Raw genomic sequence first — 23497 nt, 5'->3', positions numbered from 1 at the left:
CTGCTTTTGAAGCGCAGCTACTCTGCGTGGCACAGCAGATTGCTGCACGTCAGCTGCTGAAGTGACAGGGAGAGTGCAGGATTGTAGTAGGTAAGTAGGGACGCCTCTGAGCGTGTGCAAAGTGCGCGTTTGGGGCACATGCACAAAGTATGTGCGTGCACGCACCAAATCACATCCACCGAACCGGTAGTAACCTTCTTTGAAACCCACCACTGATTGAACCCCCAAATTTATGCTAAGTGAGAAATTTGTTAAGACTTTTCTTGCCACATTTGTTAAGTGAATCACTGCCGTTGTTGGTTGTTAAGTGAATCTGGCTTCCCCACTGACTCTGCTTGTCAGAAGGTCACAAAAGGCTCCTGCACACTGCAGCTGTCATAAATATGAGTCAGTAAAGCATCTGAATGTAAATGATGCAACCATGGGGATGCTACAATAGTTGTTAAGTGTGAAAAATGGTCCCTTTTTTCAGTGATGTTGCAACTTTGAACGGTCACTAAATGAACTGTTGTAAGTCGAGGACTACCTCTATATGGGAATACAGGCATAATTAAAGTGGGAGGCTGCAAGTGCTGATCAAAACTACCACAACAATTATACTTCCAAAAAGAAAAAGATATTTAGAAACTTCATATTGCATCAAATCAATATAACTACAAACAAAAAGAACTTTTAATTGAAAGAAAAAAAAGTGGAAAATAAAAGGAGGAAATATAAATTACAATCTGAAGTAAAGGAGAGATGTCTAATTGCTACAAGCTAAGTTTATGATATTTAACCAATTTGTAAAATCACCAAAAGGGGAAAAAAAAACCTTCTGAAGTGATTTGCATGACCCTATTAAGGTTACTGATGAATGAAGAGCTTGCTAGTCTGTGCTTCATTCATTCAGGGAGTGGGTAATAAACTATAGATGGATTGTGGCTTCTTTTTGGGGCTTGTCCTGAGAGAAATAACCCAGAATCTGTTTGAACAAACCACATTATTTGCTTGTGGGAAAAACTGTTGAAGCATAATTACAGCATTCATTAAGGTAGACTTGTGCCAACTGGCTCTATCTAATTCTTGGTAAGAATTTTTTTTTAATTAACTACTGTTACCGAAAGAATAATAGAAGAACAAAACAATAAAATGAAAGATAAAAGAAATAATAATGTTTGAATGGGACACTTCTCGGCTTCTAACAATTCAAATACATAGGATTTTAGAGCAGAGGTTTCAAACTCACGGCCCACGGGTGGATATGCCACGTGCTGGCCCCGCCCCCACCCGGTTTAGCAAAGTGGGAAAAAGTCCCGATATGTCACATGACGCCGTGAGTTTGATGCCCCTATTTTAGAGGGATGCCCCATAATGAAGTCTTTCAGGTGTTTTTCAGATAGCTCCCTCTGCTCATAAGCACTATGAATGTCAATTGTGGGTTCAAAATGCTACTACGTAGTTTGTCTCTGCTCAACTAGACGTGACACTAAAATTAATTGTACAGCACCAAAAAACATGCCTTGATGTTTGGGACAAGAATGCTATCTTTTGAAAGTTTTAGGTCACACTTCTTAGTCTTTATAGTACAAGGGGTATAAATTAAATGGCATCCACACAAGCAAAACACAGGTCTTTAAGCTGGTTTCTCTAATTTATTTATTGTGCGAGTACAGGGCAAAGCAAGGTCATGTAGAGATTTTAATGGGCCATAAGTTTAAATCACAGTGTAATATATTGCTTTCTTCCCTTGGGTCTAGTTGTCTCATTTAAATTTCTTCCCTTAAAATAAAGACAAAGAAAATTAAATTGCCAAAATTTAATCCTGGAATTAATAGACTGAGGTAGGATATGTAAAACTGCTATATAACTTAAAACACTTCAGTTTCCATTTCCAGGTGAAAAGGGAACACAGGTAATCCCTGACATATAACCATTTGTTTAGTGACCAAAGTTACAGCGACACTGAGAAAGAAAAAAGTGATGTATGCACGAATGACTGTCACAGCATCTCCCTGGTCATGTGATCAAAATTTGGGTGCTTGGCAACCTGCATGTATTTATGATGGGTGCAACATCATGGGGTCATCATTTTATGAACTTTCCAGCTGGCTTCCAGCAGACAAAGTTAATGTGGGAAGCCGGATTCCTTTAATGATTCATTTAACAAGCGCAATGATCTACATAATAACTATAGTAATTTGCTTAACAACTGTGGCAAAAAATAAATAAATAAATTCATGTGACTCAATGACTGCCTTGCTTAACAACAGAAATTCTAGTCCCAATTATGGTTGTAAGTCGAGACTACCTATAGTAAAAATGAAAATTTCTACCACAAAAGGCATGCTTCTTATAGTCAGTATGCATTCAACAGTACACAACTCAATATTCAGCTGTATCCCTCTCCACAAATCTGCAAATACCATCAGTTTTAAACCTGCTCGTGTTTTTAGCTAATGCTTTTTACAGCTTCCTCCTGAAATTTTGCCCTGCTCTTGTGCAATGTTTCTTTCAACTTTTGCTAATTTTTATGGAAACATTTAATCAGAATATGTAAAACCCCAGTTTAGAAGTGAGAGCTTATAAATCGAAGAACTCAATTGGCCTTGCTATGAATCTGAGAGCGAAACTATTGGAACTAAGTGAGTGTGGACTTAGTGGGAGGTCCACACAAAATGCTTGAGTTTTCTAACACACAATATGTGCTCCCAGCAAAACATCTAAGACAGGCAGAGGGAAAAGAAAGCACTATTTCAATTCAGCATGCCAACCAGCAATAGCACTTAGACTTGTATACTGTTCAATAGTATTTTTCTATCACTCTCTAAGCGGTTTAGAGTCACCATATTGCCCCAAATAATCTGGGTCCTCATTCTACCAACCTCAGAAAGATTGAAGGCTAAGTTAACCTTGAGCCAGTCACAATTGAACTCCTGGCTATGGGCAGTTAGCTGCAATACTGCATTCTAACCAATGTGCCATCACCTCAAATGCCTTTCCCAGAAAAATCTGGGAAAGTAGCATCTACTAGTACCATTCAATGGAGTTGTGAATTAAGCGCATGGCTGCAACTCTTGAAAGCAACTGCATCTTTTCCTGGGATCATGAGGTGGGGCAAAACTGTCACATGATTTCTAGGAGATATGGCTGCTTTAAACAATTACAAACAGTGGCTGTTTACCCTCCTTTCAACCACCCAATTATCTTTTCCAAATTATCTCTGCACTGTCCTAAGATCTACCTCAGTGCCTTTAGAAAGAGACAAAATTATTTTATCTAACTAATCCACTTAATACCTGCAGCTGTCAATGTTCTTTCAGTTCTGTTGATTTTTCAATTCTTTATTGTTTCTTTGAAATCTTCTTATATATGTTCATGCTTTGTATGTTGTTGCTATTAGGTGTTTATAGTCAGAGGTTCAAGTATCGTTTAGAGGTCCAGTACAAAACTGGACCATGGGCCTCGTTTTACATATGCACAATAGCATCCTGTGCATTACATTTTATGAATCATGAAAGAACCATTTCTATTTTAATTTGGAATGGCATTTTCTACATTTCTGAAATTATACCACAGCCCACACTAAAGCATTTCTAACAATCCATAAGGCACCCAACCTCGTTTTGCTCTCAAAGGATGAATCTTATCTCCAAGAGCTCTTCAAGCAAAGATCCTGGACCAACAACTCTCTCTCTAAAACTCACAAGTGCTTGCTCTGTTTTGGAACAGTAGCAAAGATGTAAAAAAACAGGTTTCAGTTTAGTATCTTCATGTGTGAACTGCAGATTAGTCTCAAAAGACTTCGGTCTAGGCCAGGCTCCTTGAAATCTTTCCCCTTGTAAACATTTCCCTTGTTCTGGATATACTGAAGAAAATGAAGAGCTTGTTAAAAGCCTTTCCAAGTCAGTTTAAGGCAAATGAATACTGTGCTTTAATTTTATAGGAAAGAAAGCATCCTTCTGAATAAAATATAATAATGGGTCATAACAGTGAACTAATATTACTATTAATCAGGTGAAGTATTATCAGAGAAAAAGGTGACGGCTCCAAATAGGAAAAAAAAACCTTGCTTTAAAAGCCATTCAAATATCAAAAAGATTTCCTTCCTTTCTATTTTTGCTCTACTAAGGCAGGCAAGAAAAACCAGTGAATGCCAAGATTCAGTAGAGAGTTAAAATCTAGGCTTCCAGAGTTGAAGTTCACTGTTCATCATGATGCTCATCTACCTTCTCAACATGTCTTTTGGGTCTTGGATATGGTAACCCAAAGGCAAGCCAGGGGAGAAATCAAGCAGACTATGGAACAGAGCCAAGGGTTCAGCTGAATTGTGGCTTTAAAACAGCAGTGACATCAATTGTGTCCTCTGCTTAGGAATCCCATGATCCCAACACTACTAGAGAAAGCCAGGAAATTCTTTCTCCACTGAAACTAGTCTATAATTAGTAAGCATCCCCTTCCACGTTGATGCCTACAGTTTGGTGTCAGGATATTTTAAACCCTCCAAAGAATGTGTGTTTAACAGACTTTGCTAGAATAGTATAAGGTATCTTAAATGATTTTTTAAAAAGGTGCCCTTTTCACAATACATACCATGAATTAGAGGATAGAGAAGAAAGGATTAATTTATACCAATAGAACAATCTGAGAAAGGAGAAGCCTAGACCGGCCAGGGTAATAATCCAGAGAAAATAAGCTTTGCTGACCGCAACTTCATTTGTATCTTTTGGCAGAGGTTACATATCAGAGGGGCAGTCCTTCACCTTCCTTTCTTTCCTAAAACAAGCCATTTGGCAGGTGGATTGCTCAAAGCAATGGTGGTATTCTACCACTTCGGCCTTGTTCTACCGAGCCGGTAGCGGAGACTGAACCTGTTCTCTCCGGCACTTTGCTGCTGGGCTCGCCCGCCTGCCCGGGCTCCCATACTAACCTCTATGTTCTACTTTTGAAGTGCAGCAGCTTTGTGCAGCAAGCAGAGTGCCAGGCGGCAGCTGCTGAAGCAACAGAGTGCAGGCTTGCAGGAGGTGCACATTTGGCATGCGCATGCATACAATGTATGTGCGTGCATGCAAAGCGCGCCCACCAAGCCACACCCACCGGTGGTAAAACTATTTGAAATGCACCACTGGCTCAAAGCTCTTAAACCCATGGTGCAGCTTTGATCTATCGTGCCTAATTGCCCCATGGTGGGTCTGTTTTTCCAACCACCAGAAATAAAGAGAGCCAAGCTCCTCCAATACAAATGGAAAGCGCTGAGCCTGCCTAAGCCCCCCTGTATTGTCATCCCAAAATCGTAGCAAGAAGTGAAATTAAAGAAGGAAGAGAAGTGCCCATGTGTATTGAATATAAAGGCTGCACTTCGTGTCAGTGAGGAGACAGAAAAGGTAACCATGAGGATGTTTAAATTTCTTTTTCTACATTCTGTTGGAAGGAGAAGTCTTGAGTCTTTAGAAGGTTTGCTGGACCAACTGGAGAGTGTTAGAACAAACAGACACATTCTCAATAGTGAGCTGCTGGCTCAGTCCCATTCATAGATGGCCTTGACGCTACACTCGAGGAGCAGTGATATGCAAAATGCAGAAAGGGAGTAAGAATCAGCGAGCCAACCAAATTTTAAAATGTTAGAAGAGAAAATAAAACGACAAATAATTAGAACTAATTTATATAAATACCGTTTGTGGCATTTTTTTTCATACCTTCCTATCCTTGCTTCCACCAAAGTCATTTGCTGCTTCATACATTATCTTTTGTTCTTAAATCATCACACCTTATTCTTTCTCAGGATCCTATAAACTCTACACAATTACATTTGGGCTTTCCATTCTTCTCAACCCATTCATAATTTGTGAATCCACATCCATTCTCTCTATACAAGCAACCTGTTCCTCTTCTACATTGTCTCTCACTTTTGTATTTAATCCATTCATTTTTGACCTCTTCTTCTTCTATTATATATGCATTCATGTTCACTAATTTTAATAAATATTCATTCCTGGCAAAAGGACACATACTACCCGGTATCTTTCAACCTGCATTTATGTATCTTAATTTTTTTCCATTTGTTTTTCAATCTTTATTAGTCATTGTACCAAGATACATACTAATAATATTAAGGTATGAAAATCAAAGTGGAAAGATTATGGTATAAATCGGCCATGGTGGTCCTAATGGTTATTGGCACACTGGATGCCGTATCATGAAATCTTGGATGGCACTCTCTACTTTTCAATTACAAAAGGCCACACATATGCTGTGCTGATATCTTATGGCATTCTAGGTTGTTGGAAATAACTCAATGCATGCGAAAGCCAACATCAGCTAAAGAGTCAATAGCTGTGATTTCACACTGTTGTGTATATAATAATAACAGTAATGAATGCCTTGAGCATTGGCAAAACCACAATCAGACATTTGCAAAAGACAGCTTTACTTGGGACAATTTGCATAAAGACAATACTTTAACACAACAAACAATAACATCTGCTTATCCCAGGTCCTTGGGAAAAACTTGATCGGTGGATCAAAATGCCAAATCCAGTCTAAACATCTGGCTGACCGTGTAATGAACCATAACGTGCTGCCTGACTTCTGACAATTCAGGTGCTATATAAATTACTATTATATGCTATATTAATAATGTTATATATCTATATATTATTACCAAAGTGGTCCCTATTTTTCTACTTGCATTTTTACATGCTTTCGAACTGCTAGGTTGGCAGAAGCTGGGACAAGTAACGGGAGCTCACGCCATTACACGGTGCTAGGGATTCGAACCACTGAACTGCCGACCTTTCTGATCAACAAGCTCAGCGTCTTAGCTACTGAGCCATTGCGTCCCTATTATATGCTACATTGTATTAATTATGTTATATATATATATTATTACACATTAAGGTTGAACAGAGTGATGGCCTACTGGTGAACACGCTTGCCTTCCACTCAGAAGGTCAAGAGCCCAATCCTAGGTAGCGTAAGATGTAGTGTAAGAAAAAAATATCTGCTACAAACTCTCTGCATGGTGTCAGGAAGGGCATCTAGCCAATAAATGCTCAGCTCTGTCCAGTTGCCCCAACTATCTCAAATTAAGAGATTACAGAGTCATAAAAAGGGAGTATTATTACATGTTAAGGTGCTGGCCTAGGAACCAGGAGACTGAGTTTTAATCCCACCTTAGGCATGAGAGCCAACTAAATGACCTTGAGTTTGTCACTCTCTCTCTCTCAGCCCAATTCACCTCAAAGAAAGAAAAACAAGACAAGGACTGGTAAGTATTTTCTCCACTTTGAATTACTTATAAAGTAATGAAGGTGGAATAAGCAATTACTACATGTTTCCCACAGATTGTAATTTGGAGATACATAAAATGTACCGACAGATACTCAGGATGTCGGCCCAATCCATCTGTTAAGAAAAATAGAGGAATTATATATCTATACTTTTACTGGAAACTCTAGGATTTACCGTATGAGAAACAAAGATGATTTACTATTGCAGTACAATAGTAATGCTGCTAGCATTTCCTCTACAGAAGCAGATGATAGCCAACAATTAGTGGTTAGTCACACACAGCATCAAAACATTCCCCATAATAAGCTATCATAAATTTCCTTCTTTTTAAAAAAAACCCCCATTTCATTTAAACATATAAAAATGCTGTAAGTCTACATGCTAATCGATAGGGAACTAGGCTCTTATATGTAGTTCAATAAGCAATTTAAGCAGAAGAATCCTTATTGTAAACAGAGGGTTTCTTATAAGTATAGTGCCAGAAGGTAGCAATTTGCCCAAATTCTCAGTCGTTAAGCGAATCCAGCTTTCCAAATCGCATTTTTTGCTGGGTTTTTTTTTTTTTTTGCCAGAATGTTGCAAATTACAATCATGTGACTGCAGGATGTTGCAACTGGATGTAAATATCAGCCTGTTGCCAAGCACCTGAACTGCGATCATGTGACTATTGGGTGGGTGGGTGGAGAGGACACAGTACGATGACCATTAAGTGTGAATTTAAGTTGTGATTGTTTCAGAGGAAGTTGTTGTAATTTTGAATTAACATTAAACAAAAAGCTGTGAGTCAAGGACTACCTGTACTAGTAGACCAGTAGTTTATTTATTTATCTATTGAATTTATATTGCCGCCTATTCGCCCATGGCAACTCAAGGCAGCTTATAGAATATAAAACCACATTTAAAACAATAAAACTAATAAAAAGAATCAAATAAATTCATATAGTATAATATAATAAAATAATATTTTATTATACTATAAAATCATATATAGTGTAACATAATAAAACAGTTCCCAACCTTTCCCCCTTGATGGCCCGGTGGATTGTGTGTGGGGGGAGGATGGTTCCATGTGAGCAGTAGGCATCTGACCGCCACTCACGCAATTGGAGCTGTGTGCATGTACACATGCAGCTTATGTGGCCCACTAGTGGGCTATGGCCCCAGGGTGGGGGACCCCTGTAGTAGACTACCAACTACTGCTGATAACAATGCCAGGGTTCTCTCTGCTGCTCTTTTGTGGCATGCCGTGGCACTCAATGAAATGGCCAAGGAAGAGCTCCTTCTTAAACATGGGAGATGTTCAGAATCTTTTCTGTTAACTGGGTTTGCTAGATAAAACTGAACATTGTGGCTGTGGTGAATGGCAAGGCGATACGGACAGTAATGCCAAGGATGGATAATCTGCTCACAATAGCCAGGCTGCATCCAAAAATGGTGAAGGAACTAAGATGGGCAACTGGGTATATTGCAGCTTAAACAGCACATGAGGGATATTAGATGGGAGGAAACTTGAGAAAAACTTGACGGAGGGTATATGGCATTAACCGCTTTTACCTCTCTCAGTTAATCTGGTTCCAAACAAGTCGATGGAAAAGCGAGAGGAACAAAATGTCTTATACAACCAAGTAAAGCCCCACTCTTCTCCACCCATCTCTCTGTGGCTCTCTTGTGACAAAATGGCAGCACATTCCTTAGAATGACCAACTCTCTTCCTAAGCAACGCTACATTATTTCCAGGACATTTTTCGTGGCAGTTGCCTAAGTTCATAAAGGCACCACTGTTGCTTTTCTCCATTGGTGCTGCAAGAACAGGTTTTCTTACCTCTAACTGTGATTCTTCTTCTACAGCAAAGACTTTTGGAAGGAAGCCTGGCCCTCTGCACATGCATCAAGATGGGGTTCCAACATTCCCCCCAGCTCCCCAAGACTGATGAGTAAGCATCTAAAGAAAGGAACATAGGGGAGGAGCTGTGAATGCACAGATGACCACTTGAAGAACAATAGTTCTTCATTATAGTTTCTGGGCATCACACACAGGGGAGAGTCATCAGCTTAACTCCAGGAACTAGGCAACTGCTTCTCTAGTTGAGAAGAATGACAAAACAACCCTTCCAAATCCCACCACAGTTTTCTGCTCACTCAAATGAAACAGCTGCTTATCAAAGGACCTATAGGTAGTCCTTGCCTCACGGCCACAATTCGGACCAGAATTTATGTTGTAATTCGTTGCGGTAAGTCGAGTCTTCTTATGAAATTATAGGAAGAGGTTGACTAATCTGATCTCACTTGCTACTTTGTGAAAATTTGGCAAAAATAAAATAAAAATAAACAATTAAAAACCCTCCGTGGCACAGATCCAGGTTAATTGATGAGCTGTCTTGTCCTGCTAAATCTGAGATGGGGAACTATAGCCCTTTTATCCCTGTGCAAAGATGACCCTGCCCTACTCATGCCAACAAAGGACGCCTACTGTAGATCCCATTGGTCAAGGAACTCCGGCTGAGGAATTCACAAGAGCCGTCTCTGCTGTAGCCCTCTAGAACAGGGGTCTCCAACCTCGGCCACTTTTAAGACTTGTGGACTTCAATTCTCAGAATTGAAGCTGGCTGAGGAATTTTGGGAATTGGAAGTCCACAAGTCTTAACGTAGCCGAGGTTGGAGACCCCTGCGCTAGAACATCCTGCCCCCTGGGGTAAAGTTCCCCCCCGACCCTTTATCTTTCGTAAGGCCCTGAAGACTGGCTCTGCTGGTTAGCCTGGGAACCCAAAGGGAAGTACCACATGGGAGTTGACTTCTGGACTAATTAACTGACCCCACTACCCCCTTGTGCTTCCTGCTCCCCTTCTGCCCTTCTTTTTTACTTATTATTGCACTTTTACTGTTTTAATTGTTTCATTGCTTTGCTATTGTTATGTTACCATTTTGTTTTATCATCTGTTCTATTTTACTGTTGTAAGTCATCCAGAGTAGCCCCCACAGTGAGATGGTGGCAAATAAGAAGAAACAAACAAACCAATAAATAAAAACATATGGGAGGAGTGAGATCACAGGACTTATTACTCACTGCAAGAAAGAGACCTTTTGACATGGAAGGGGTACCCAAAAGCTGTGCACGCTGTTGTCTCTCTCTGCCAAATATTGACACTGGCTTGGAGTGTCTGTATGGTTGGATCACTGAGATCTAAACTGAGTCAATACTACCCTGTACAAGTGTCTTAGACTATCACATTTATTCATCTTTTAATAGTGTGATACTAAAAAGATACCCACACAATCAAGACTATACACACACACACACACACACACACATACACACATTAAATCATTTGCTAACTTCAGATTTTGCAAAATGCATTAATGAGCAGCTTCTAAAACTGTGGAAGCTCTGGATACATTGCAGAAGGTTTTTAAAGAGACCAAACTACATTTATTATTATTAATATTAATTATCAATTAAAAAAAGAATGTAAATAAAATATTTAATAGAGAGTTGGAATAGCCTATATTGCAAAATCAGTGACAGCAGGATTTAAGAACTGTTATGTATGCTTCTTGGAATTTAAAAACTCATTTAATGCAACAAAAAGTCCTTTTTGAGGGCTTATTGTGTTTGTCAGAAGGACGCTCCCAAAAGCTTGGCTGCTATCTTTTTCACACTAGAGATATAATTTGAAAAAAATCCAGTACATGATATGTACAGGATAATGGTACTTGATTAAATAAGGAACAAGAAGTAGAGATGGCAGCATGTCATGTATAAAAGAGTTCCTTTAACATTTAAAGAAAAAAATTCTACCCAAAAAGGAAAAGCAAAGAAAAATCAGAATCAAATTCTACTTCAATTAATTTTTCATTCTATTCTTGTCCTTCATTCCATTCTTGTCCTGATTTTGAACCCATTTGGGGTTTACCTGCGCTGAACATGACTATTGCATGAACCAGAGTAAAGGAAATGTGAGTAAGTCCACCTACCACTGAAGGCAATTATCCTACAAATCATCATTTAAGGTGGAAGAATTATATCCTACAACTGTTATTCTCTAAGACAAGTTTGGTTTATCCGCCCTGCCTTGTATGAAGGATTATTATCATGATATCATCTTTTCCATGTAATTCCCTTGTGTGTTCCCACTGCTTATCTTTTTTTCTATCCTGCAAAAAAAGAACCCTTCATTAATGCATTTTGATTGACAGGGCTAAAACCTCCCCATCTGGAAACATCTATTAAAACTATAGGATATACATAAGTGTGGTGTACCTGTGAGTGCTCAAAGAGAATTGAGCGTGAAGGTATTAATTTGATTGGTAAAACAGGTGGATGTAAGTCGTGGGAAGGGATTTTCAAAAATTGGGTAAAGGGAAAACTCAAGCCTTCAGATGTTTCCACGCATCAGCAAAGCGAACGCACAGCTTGCTTGCTTGCTTGCCTTGAACACTGCCTTTGTTTTTTCTCCCCACACAAATCTCTCAGTTTGAAAATCTTCACTTGAAATCAACAGCAGTGAGAAATGTGGTGGCAGCCGTGTGGGAAGTAGAGAGGTAAGGAAGCAGAGTTCAAGAGCACTAAAGATTTGCTCACTTCATGCCGCACAGGCAGAGAGAACGGGAGGGAGAAGCAAACCCAAAGAAAAGACAAACAAACTCAAATGGAAAATTAGCAGAAGGGTAGGATATGCAGGAAAATCGTACAGTGCAAGTATTATTATTAATTTGCTGTAAACAACCCAGTCACTCTAATTAGATAGATAGATAGATAGATAGATAGATAGATAGATAGATAGATAGATAGATAGATAGACAGACAGACAGACAGGAAGGTCTGAGCTGCAAAAGTCCAGATAACCACTAGAGTAGCAAGAGTTAATTTTCTGTTTCTTTTTCTCTACTGCAGGAAAATCATATAGTACACATAACTATTTTAGCTGTAAACAACCCAGTTACTCTAATTACATAGGTAGGTAGGTAGGTAGGTAGGTAGGTAGGTAGGTAGGTAGGTAGATTGCAAGAGCTGAACTGCAAAAATCCAGATAACCACTAGAGAGTAGAAAAGAGTTTTCTGTTTCTTTTTCTCTGCCGTGTAAATTTTCCAGATGTCTGCAGTCCAGATCCAATAGCCCCAGCACACACACACACTTCTAAGCATCTATTTCACATGTCTCAAACTCATGGCATCACATGACGTTTTTTTCCCTTCACAGAAGTGGGCGTGGCCTGCTTGTGACACATCCGGCCCGCAGGCCGGCAATTTCACACCCTGACCTATTTTGTCAAGAGCCTGAATGCATATGTTACAACTAGACAAGGCTATAAAGACCTACAGTCTTTTCTTCCGCATAACCCAACATCAACAGCACAATAAACTTCTTGAAGTGGGGGGCGGGAGAGACCCTCTATGTGTCTCATCCGCTTTCTCTTGTATGATTGCATTTCTGACTTGTTTGCAAGAGTAAGACGCAAGTTGGGGACTCCAAGTCAGCTCTGACTGTCAGGGATGATGGGAAGGTTAGCTGCCTTTTGCAAGAAGGAAGTTGCTGAGGTGTCAAAGGAGCGGTGGGGGCCACTGGGAACTTCATGAATGGGGTGGGAGTTTCTGGAAGAGGGATTTACTGTATTTATTAAAATCACACACTGCCTTGTCTTTGGAAAGTTCCGACAAGTTTACATATGCTCGGCAAGAGATTTTTTTTTTTAATCCAGACTGCTGCTAACATAACCAGGCTAGCTTAGCTCCAGAATTAGTATGGCTCTGGACTATACTTCCTAGGCACCAATGACCCAGTACTCTTCAATCTAGTTGCTTTCCTTACAAAAGATATCGGTGCACAACTAACAGAAATCACAACTACAGGTAGTCCTCGGCCTACGATCAGAACTGAGCCCAAAATTTCTGTGGCTAAGTGTGACAGTTGTGAAGTGAGCCTTGCCCGTTTTACGACATTTCTGGCCACAGTTGTGAAGTGAATCGTAGCAGTTATTAAATCAGTAACACGGTTAATTAAATGCATCTGGCTTCCCCACTGACTTTGCTTGTCAGAAGGCCCCAAATCACACGATCTGGGGACACTGCAACGGTGCTAAGTATGAACCAATCGCCAAGCACCCAAATTTTGATCGTGTGACAACGGGAATGTGGCAACGTTCATCAGTCTGAAAAAAGGGTCATAAGTCACTTTTGTCAGTGCTGTTGTAACTTTGAATGGTCACTAAATGAACTGTTTTAAGTCAAGGACTACCTCTAACCGCTTATTTCAGCTAAGCCTTTCAATCAGAGCTCTGTTCTAATATTCAGCTATCATGCATCTGTTCTGAGCAAAAGTCAGATGAGCAAAATATATCAACAAGAGTACATTTTCTGTGTATTCTTACTTCTAAACACTGAGTGTCTTCGCAGTTAAAGCAGAATGGCAAAAAAACCCAGCCTATATATTTCTAAAGGGGAAAAGAACAAATGCTTGATTTGAATCCTCGGCAATGAGGAGACAGGTTGGTGAAGTTGGGTTGATCGACTAACTCCATTCTCTAGAACAGGGGTGTCAAACTAAAGGCCCCTGAGCCAAATCCAGCCTGTGGGGTATTTAGATATGGCCCAAGGGACCGCCTTGGAAAGAGCAAAGGACTGGCCCGCAGTGCTTCAGCCAGAGAAAATGGAGCTCGGGAGGGCTGCACACGGTTTGTTTTCACCGGCGGAGGGTTGCCGGAGCCATCCTGGCTGAGAGCGTAGTTTTTGATGGCAGAGGGTTGAGGGAGGCCATCCCAGCTGAAAATGGAGCTCAGGAGCCCGTTTTCGCTGACAGAGCGCTCAAGCCAGCACAGGCGCCCCCAACATGAGTGACATCGACCTGGCCACGCCCACCCTGGCCATGTCCTCTGAGGTCAAACACAACCCTGATGCGGCCCTCAATGAACTCGAGTTTGACACCTCTGCTCTAGAAGGTGCAGAATGCCAAGACACTATTGACAGAAGCAACAGACTTTTTGTTTAAAAAAAAAAAGAACAAAAAAATGGATTTTCCCTTCTAATGCTCAGGAGGAAATCTTTTCACCTTGTGCTAGACATGACATTTTTCAAGGACCTTTGGGCTAGTTTGATAACAAAGAGGCTCTTTAGGTGAATGTATGGGCTAATCATTACGAAATCCAAGTATTAAATACAAGTGGTTGGTTATGTTGCATAATCCCTTTTACTAGTAGGCAACACAAATTCCAGGGAGAGGAGTTAGCTTTGCTTCTATTCTCAAATCAAATGAGAGAAACCACAATTACGCCTAACCCCTACCAATCCAGCAAAAGCTGCAGGCATCCCTTAACACACACAGAGGCACAAACAGACACAGATACAACTCCCCGAACATGGCTCTAAACTTTGTGAAACAGAGCATTCTGGTTTTTATTATGGGAGGCTGAAACAGTACAACTCTGTATTGTAAAATATTTTTTAAAGCTCATTGCTGGAACTACAAGGATGGTCCTTAAGGTCACCAAGATTGGAAGAAAACATGACTTGTTATCCAGGATGGGACCAGCCAGGCCTTTTAGACTAAACTACATTGAGGGAAGGGGAATAAGAAAAGGGGAATGGAAGTTGCATGCAAAGGAAGCAATGTTGTGAGCAATATGATGTTCAAATACAGTCCACCCTATTCATCCAAAAGGCCAGAAGTTGTGAGTTTTATAGGTTACAAAAGAAGTATCAGAAAAGGTGTGAAAAACAATAAAACAAAGCTTTATTGAGAAAGCCAAAGAGAAGACAGTGATCTTTCAGGAAGCTGAAGAGAAGCAGTGATCTTTCAGAATGATAGGTTAGTTCTTCTTTTGTACCTGCCTTGAAATTGCATGGAAGCCTATCAAGGTTGGCTTTTGCAACTGCTCTGGTCTTTAAAATACACTGGAATAATATGAGGGAGAGGGAGAGAGGGAGGGGGAGAGAGAATATTGTAAAGGGAAAGAAGAAAAGGTGACAATAAGAATGTTACCTATTATGTTATCTATGTCTCTTTGAAACTCACTTTCTCCTTTGTTAAATTATACAATGTACATACTCAAGTTTGAATGGTTTAGAGAAGACAAATGCTAAGCAACAACTCACATATGTCAATTTCACTCAGAATTTAAACAAAACAGAAGTTTAAATGAATTTGGTGACCCTCCAGCTTCATAACGTTCTATTTGCTGCAATTATTTTTTAGGGTTTTTTTCTGTTTGTTTTAAAGAAGACCTTCTTTTAAAAAATGGCAATTTGCTGCACTATAATTATGAAGAAACCTATTTGGAACTACAGTACCATAAACCTAAACAAAAGAGGATAGAACAAGAATATCGTTTCAAAACTACACCAGCCAGTTTTATTCTGTCTTCTGAATCTTGATCGCATTGTAGAGAGATTAAGAATAACTTAACAATACAATAATAAAGAACACTGGAAAGGTGTGATTTCTGTATTGCAGTTTTGTAAGAACCTGAAACAGTAGCTCTTAGCTACCAGACACACATTTCCAAGTGTTCAAACAGAAAGACACCTGACAATAACACATCTTACGCTACCTGTAGCATTTTCACATCCACACATTTTAAATTTCCACCGACTTCAGTGAAAGAACTTCAGTACGCTTGTAAACCTTCCCTTCATAAAATCCTTTGGACAGACATAGGTTAAACTTCACTGAATCATTTCTACATTCACACTGTGTGTTTGTTTTCCTATTATTTTTCATACACGCCAATTGTTGGTTTACTTTCCCAAGAGAGACCATGGCATTAACAAAAGATAGGCCCTTTTGGAAGTGCTTCTATTTCTTCACTTCTCTTATTTCTTACTTTGATCACTTCAAAATAAAATTCACTCTAACTTATCCACACATTTTACTTTTTTGTTTCCCTGTCCCCTCGCCCCCCGCCAAAAGCCCCAGGAGATAGTCAACAGATCACCAAGATGCTGAATCAACACATCCGGCACAACAGAAAAACGAGAGATAAACAGAAATCAAGTATCTTCTTTTTGCCAGGGGGGAATCAGAAATAATGGAAAATTTTCCCACTAATATATTTTATATTTTTACTTGTTTATGCAGTGGTCAACTTCCTTATTTCCCCAGACCCACAGCCATCTTTTCCTCAAATGCATTGCTCCTTCGAGGAAAGGAAACAGTAACTCGATTTTTACAATATCAAGATTAGAATGTGAGTTGTGGTAAGTTGTTCCCTAAATGGCTCTACTCCTTGTTGCTATGATGATTCCTGAAGCTCCGATCACAGTCCTTCTATTCCTATGAATTATCATTTTTAGTTTTATTATCAGCAACTGGCATGCAAGATATCCAATATTATCAGGATGAGTTCATATGATCTAGACCATCATATGAAACTTAAAGTATTTTAGAAGGAAGGTACGAAAGTAGCTTGTTTGTGCTGATGCTTAAGAACATCAGAAACATAAAAAGTAGAGCTCAAGTGAATGGTATACTTTACTTCTTGCTCTAAGCATCCTCTAAGGATCAAGAAAAGAGGCAAGCTTACCTGTCCCAAAAGTGCTTTTCAAAAAGCAACTGGACTTTCTTGGGGTTTTTTATTTGAAAACTTTTCACTTCTCACCCAAGAAGCTTCTTCAGTTCTGACTGAATAGTGGGTAATGCATGTTCTTCAGCCAGAACTGAAGAAGCTTCTTGGGTGAGAAGTGAAAAGTTTTCAAATAAAAAAAAACAAGAGAGTCCCGTTAGTTGCCTTTTGAAAAGCACCTTTGGGACAACCATGACGCAGATGATTGAAAATCTCCACAGACACCAAAGCCTGCCTGTTAACTCAGAAAAATCTCCTATTAAGAAGTAGCATTAACTACATTTGCTCAAGTACCACATTCTCTAACAAAGTTTACATTGATTTTTTTTTTTCTCTCCAAAAAATATACATGTTAACTAATATCCTGTTCTTAAATTCCAAGGAGTTAAGAGCATACAATTTATAGGAAACACTATGCTATATAAGAAACAGGTTTATTGTCTTTTAGCAAAACTGTTCAGCAGGGGTGTCAAACTCAAAGCCCGCAGGCTGGATCTGGCCTGCGAGATGGTTGGAACTGGCCTGTGGGGCTGTCCGGCCTACCTGCATTGCTTCAGCCCAGCCTACTCACTTCGCTTCGGCCCAGTCTACCCAACGCAGAGAGGAAAAATCAGGCCAGCAAAGTTTCAGCCCAGTCTACCTGGTGTGAAGGGGAAAGGTCAGGCAAATGTAGATTCGGTCCGGTCTACCCAATTAGGCCAGTGTGGCTTCAGCCCAGTTTCCTCAAAGGGAAAAGGAAATATGCCAGGAAGTTGGGGAGTGGTGTCAAGATGGCCACGCCCACCTAGTTGGCCACACCCACCCAGTCAGCCATGCTTCCCGCTCCCCCCAAGGTCAACCACAGCCCTGATGTGGCTCTCAGTGAAATTTGACACCCCTGCTGTGCAGCAATAAAAGCTTAGCTACATATATTTAAATTAATCATCTATCACTACAGGTGATTTTTATTTCAGTTCCTCTTGAAGTATGAGTTATGGTAGAGTTTGCTTCCCCCTGGATATATGAGGCAAAGCTTTAGGGATCTGCGCTGTTAGCCACTGAAAGAGATATTGCAGAAGAAATTTGAGATGATTAAAGTAAGACTAATTTAAACTGTATTTCAGATCACACAGCTGTCTAAGGATGCTTGTTCTGTCGCTAAGCAAATAGTGCTTCCAACAGCTCACTCGCTATTCTCTCTTTGGGCTCTGCTGACAGGTTCTTCCACTGATAGAAAAGAACGGAGAGCTTTTAAAGTAGAAAAACTTGACAGAAATTGTAATTAATAAATAAAGAGCTTTGGGCATGCCTAGTATTTCCAATTTTGGTGTGTGTGTGTGTGTGTGTGTGTGTGTGAGAATAAGAAATTATCAGCTTTCCCGACATTCTCCTATCCTGTTAAGATTCTTGCAGCATTGCATGAGGATTCTATTCAAGGATAGTACGATAGGTGTACAACTTTTAAGCTTTTTAAGATAAGCTGAATATGTCCCCGCTTTAAGGTACTCTCAGTTTTTCTAGTTAAAAATGGGATCAATTAGACTGTTAAGTACAATGGACAGATTTTTCCAACATCATAGAACCACCTTTTTCCCCCCACTATGTTTCAGACAAGACCTAACCTCTTTATTCCTGTCTACTACAAATTCCTAGAGGGGGAAAAAACATGTCATTTCCTGCTTTCTACACCTGCAGTGTGAAAAGAGATTTATGATTAACAAGGTTGTCACTACGGTAGCAAGAGAAAAGCACATAGGAGCATAGAAAGCTTTGAATAATGAATCAAGGCATTGGTCCAGCCACCATACAACTGGATGACAGCAGCTCTCTAAGGCAGAAGTCTTCAAAGTTGGCAACTTTAAGACTTGGAGTTAAAGTCCACAAGTCTTAAAAGTTGCCAAGTTTGGGGAGCCCTGCTCTAAGGTTTCAGTCTTGATTTCACAAGCCTTAATTGAAGAACCCTGTCATCTACTCCACAGAAAGTAAGAGCTTTACTGCCACGTTATGATCCTTCACTACTGCAATTTTAAATTTAGGTTACATCTGTATCAATGAATGCCCAAATCCTGACATTCACAATTGTGGCTAGTGTCAACACTCCTCATCCTAAATTTGGGTCTTCAAACTTGTCAAGTTTAAGACTTGTGGACTTCAACGCCCAGAATTCCTGAGCTAACATGACTGGAGAAGGAATTCTGGGAGTTGAAGTCCACATGTCTTAAAGCAGTCAAGTTTGAAGACCCCTTCCCTAGACTGTCCCCTTTTTCCATGGAAAGAAGCATCTCAAAGCTTCTCAGGGATGTAGAATTGATGCACAATTGTTACTTATTTTGCAACAAAACCATTATGTGCTTTTAGCTACAGCTACAAAGCCATCACATTCTTTTCTATATATAGGCAGACAAGACCACTGCAGGTCAAACAAAGCCAAAGCAGAAAGAAAGGGAATGCAATTCAGAAGGGTTATGTCAGTCTCATGATGGAACAGAAGACTATTCTTTTCTTAAAAGCAATTGAATGGAATTCCCAAATCAATCATAAAACCAGAGGAATTTAAAGAGCCACTTCAGAGGTAACAGGAGAAATGAAAGAACCACTTGGAAACAAAGATAAAGTACAATGGTATTCACAGGTGAGTTCAGACAGATGTTGTACAGCAGTTTTTATGGCAAAAGGAATAGATTTTCAATATGACATAAACATCATTACTACATGCATTATGTACTGGAATCAATAAAAGTAATACTGTTGGCTTCCAGAGATGTCTTACTAATCATTAGCAGAGTGCACCAGGTTCAACTGAAGGAACAATCCAGTTAATCTTATTTCCAGTGACTGCACAAGTCAGTTATATAGCTGATTCTATGCAGCCTAGATCCAGACACTGTAAAAGATAAAAGAGGAGAAGCATCCAGCAAAGGAATCATTTATTTAAATTCAGGCAACTTCAAACCAACTCTGGGCCTTCTTTTAATCCTGGCGTTTTTTTATTCCTTTTGGTTCCTGGATAAAGTATAGTTAAAAATAACCCAATGACTGCAAATCCCTGTTCATCTTTTTCACCATGGAGGAGAACTACAGCTGCCCAGAGTCTTTTCAAATATGGTAGTTATCAATCAATTTTACACTGGGGGCCCTACCAAAAAAGCTTGGACTGCACTTAGAAAATCTGCACATTGACAATCTTTTCACCTGTCAACTGCAAAAGGCCACACTGCTGGGACCTGCACATATACTATGTCAATACATTACAACTTGGGAGTTCTTGGGAAGAATCTGACATCTATTAAGGCTAACCCAGTTAAAGAACTGGTAGTTGTGACTTCAGATTATCCTGAACAGATGATAATAATAAGTGCAAAAGGCAGCTTGACTTGGAACAGCTTACATCCTGCAACAATACCAACATTTGTCTATTCCAGATTCTTGGAAAGGACTCAATAGGTGGATAATAGTGCCCAATCCTGTTTAAATATCTGGCTACCTATGAGACCAAACATAATAATCATACATCTGGTTGACTGTGCGACCAACAATAATAATCCCTTTGTGGTATACAAGCTTCAAGGGCATCTTCTTCGCTGTCCTTCAAATTTGACCACCATCAGCATTGACAAAAACAGTCAATTACAAAAGCAACTTTACTTGGAATAGATTACATCCTGTTATGCCATCACCATCCTGTATCAAGGTTAAACAAAAACATCTGCAGTGAACCTTAATAAAAATCAAAGGTCAATTTCTACTTCTCCCAGGTCCTTTAGACAGTCTGAACATCTGGCTGATTTGTGGCCAACTTTAATAACAATAGTCAACAAGAAACACATGATAAGGAAAAAAAAAGTCTAAAGAGTGGATGTTGCAGGAACTTGGTGATAGCAGAAGAAAAGAGAAAGAACTGGAGAAATCACAAAATACAAAGATCTACAAATAGAAGTAGAACGAACTACAAAGGTAGCACCCAATACGGGTAGGCACCTTGGGTACTATTCCCAAATAACTGGTGCGCCGCTGAACACGATTGGCATTGTCAAAATCAGCACCAGTCAGTTGCAAAAGGCAGCTTCACATGGAATAGCTTACATCCTGCGAAGGTACATTTAACACCATCAAATAACAACAACCTGTTCATCCCAGGTCTTAGGAAGGACTCCATAGTGGACAAAAATGCCCAATCCAAACATCTGGCTGCCTATAATAATGCAAAACATGATTTGGCCTTTCAATTAAGACAAAGGACAATGAGATATAAGGCTAACCTTAGATAACACTCAACAAAAGCAGAGAAGGGAAGCTCCCAAGCGCTATACTCAGGAAGCTGGCCAACTTTTCATTTTTGAAAATCGAAGTGGGCAGCTCTTTCCAAGACTCTTATGCGCATCACAAACAGCATGTTGATTTTTAAGCTTGTGGAAGATTCCGAGATTCCTGGAGTTTGATGAGAGCTAAAGCCTCAAACATGAGAAATTGCTTCCTCCCTAGTCTAAAGGGACCTTCGTATTCTAATGTGGATGCCTGTGAAATACAGCCTCAGAGGAGAAAATAAAACACGCAGTACTCCATAAAGTATTTCTAGAGGAGCCTTCAACAGCTTTCAAAATGAAATCACTACTTTTTTTTAAAAAAAAAGTTGAACAATACATGTAATTGCCAATAAACACTCTCCTTTCAAAATACTCATTCTCAAAGTGAATATAGGTCAAGAAGTGAGTTATTTTTATGAATCTGCATACAGTTCTTGTATATAATGCCATATCTTAGTGTATGTTCCTTTTATATTTTATTGAGTTGATTCAATTTTTTTGATATTCTGAGCCACTCAGGGTCAGCTGCATACAAGTTTAATAAATTATCATTATTATTATCTGTAGAGTTGGAGATTTTTCAAATTGTAATTCAAATACTATTATGAATTGCAAAGTTAAACTTGTGATGTCCTATAAGTTTTTTAAAAAAATTCTTTATACTGAAGCCAAATGTTAAATAAGAATTTACCTGTGTATGTTAGAATACATGTAACACCTTGTTTCAGCTTTAAAGAATGCAAAGTTAAAATGATATATTCTTGGCATGCAAAATCTTTTAGGATTATGCATCTCCCCTTCCCCCCTCTCTCTAATCTCTTCTTTGGTGAAACTTTCTTGAAACGTTCCCAGACTTATTCAGGTATGAATTTGACGTGCAAAATTTGTGGAGTGAGAACTTTTGTGTTAAATATTTGGTTTGCTAGTAGGTATAGGTGCTCTGTTATTTTAATTAGGTTCTTCCTAATTTTTTAAAAAGAGAATCACTATTAATCCAAAAGCAACCTAAACATCTAAGGTGTTGAAACAGAAATAAATGCATTATTCCATAGATTGGGTAGACAGGAAACTTGTCCAATCACCCATAACATATTATCCTTCATCATCCACTGACCAATAATGCTATCTTCACTTACATCCCAGATAATCAAGTGAGTCGTTTCATATTATAATTGTAGGCATGCAGAATGATGACCCATCAAAGATATCCTCACACCTATATCCAAATTTTGATGCCATTTGCAGTTTGTCATAAAGGCAACAATCTAAGTTTTGCTGAAAATATGGTAATGAGGTAGATAAGTTTTCCTCTCCATCTAGTCATTCCTTTCTTATCAATTTTTCTTCCCAAGTCATCTACAGCCAAAACTTTAAACATTTATCGTGAACAACAATATGCCAGTATATTTTCCTTGTTCATCTCACTTTGCTTTTCTTTCCAAAAAGATAAAATTGCCTTCCACAATTTACTAACTGTGATACTTTAATTTAGATGGATTTTCCCTCACCTCTCAAAACGTCAGGAATGGTGAAGACTGCAACTAATCACAGCTTCTGACTATGGCTTGTGGAGGTAGCGAGGGAGGTAGAATTAGAGCTACTGATTCCGACATCTCAATAAACAAACCACAGCAAGAGCTTTTCTGGAATGAAGAACCCAGAATATATTATACATCAATATACTGAACATTCATCATGAATCTATAGCTCTTAAGAGTATTAATAAGACATTCTCAATCCAGCCAGAATTTTACTAGCTGCCATAGGTATCCCTAGCTGTGGCTACGCCCAATCATAAATCCCACTGTTCTAAAAATATCCACTGTCAATATACAATTTCTTTGCAGTAATATAAATTGCTTTTACAAGCTCTCTCTGCTGCAAAAGTCATTTCCACACTGCAGTGCTGCAGTGAAGGGAGCACCTGGTGAAGAAACCTGTCTAACATTTAATTACTAAACACCACTCTCCAGTAAAACAGTAGCTTGAGTGCACAAATATTCTGCACAAATCCTCACACCACACACTGACCCTCTCTGACTCTACTTCACACCTCAGGCAAAAAACAACAAGCGGAAACCACCAAAGGCCTTTCTACAATCTCAGACACCATGTATTTGCAAACAGTATTTGCGAAGTGCTTAACCACAACAGGATTTCACAAACTGTATGTTAGATCTGCCTTTCCCTAGCTACGAGTGTCATTTCCACCATATAATCAGCCATTCTAGACAGCCGCTTAATACTGACCCACCGCAAAAGTTCAATTGCTTGCTGGATCTCACTCTCTGGCTATTCTGTTTGCTAGCCAACAGCCTTTGGCTGAAATGGAAGAGGTATATAATCATTTTTGGTCTGCTCTCGATAATCCCTTTGGTTCACTGACATAGCTC

General features: G+C 39.4%; 1 protein-coding gene across 25 annotated transcripts in view; it reads right to left on the bottom strand.

Annotated features, from left to right (window-relative positions):
• Window positions 1–23497, bottom strand: part of ZNF462 (zinc finger protein 462) — a 156359-nt gene that overhangs the window by 31143 nt on the left and 101719 nt on the right. For 17 of the 25 annotated variants that reach the window (XM_087926478.1, XM_087926477.1, XM_087926467.1 and 14 more), the window contains one exon: window positions 9092–9211. The exons of the other annotated variants lie outside the window; for them this stretch is intronic. In XM_087926478.1, the coding sequence (XP_087782604.1) occupies window positions 9092–9211 (120 nt within the window). The remainder of the gene's footprint in view (window positions 1–9091; window positions 9212–23497) is intronic. 25 annotated transcript variants of the gene reach the window in all.

This window comes from Pseudonaja textilis, chromosome 2, assembly GCF_049901715.1.
Source record: "Pseudonaja textilis isolate UNSWEBS1 chromosome 2, rPseTex1.2, whole genome shotgun sequence".
Classification (NCBI taxonomy): Eukaryota; Metazoa; Chordata; class Lepidosauria; order Squamata; family Elapidae; genus Pseudonaja; species Pseudonaja textilis.
The sequence above is the reverse complement of the archived record's forward strand: the minus strand, read 5'-3'. Positions and strand labels throughout refer to the sequence as shown.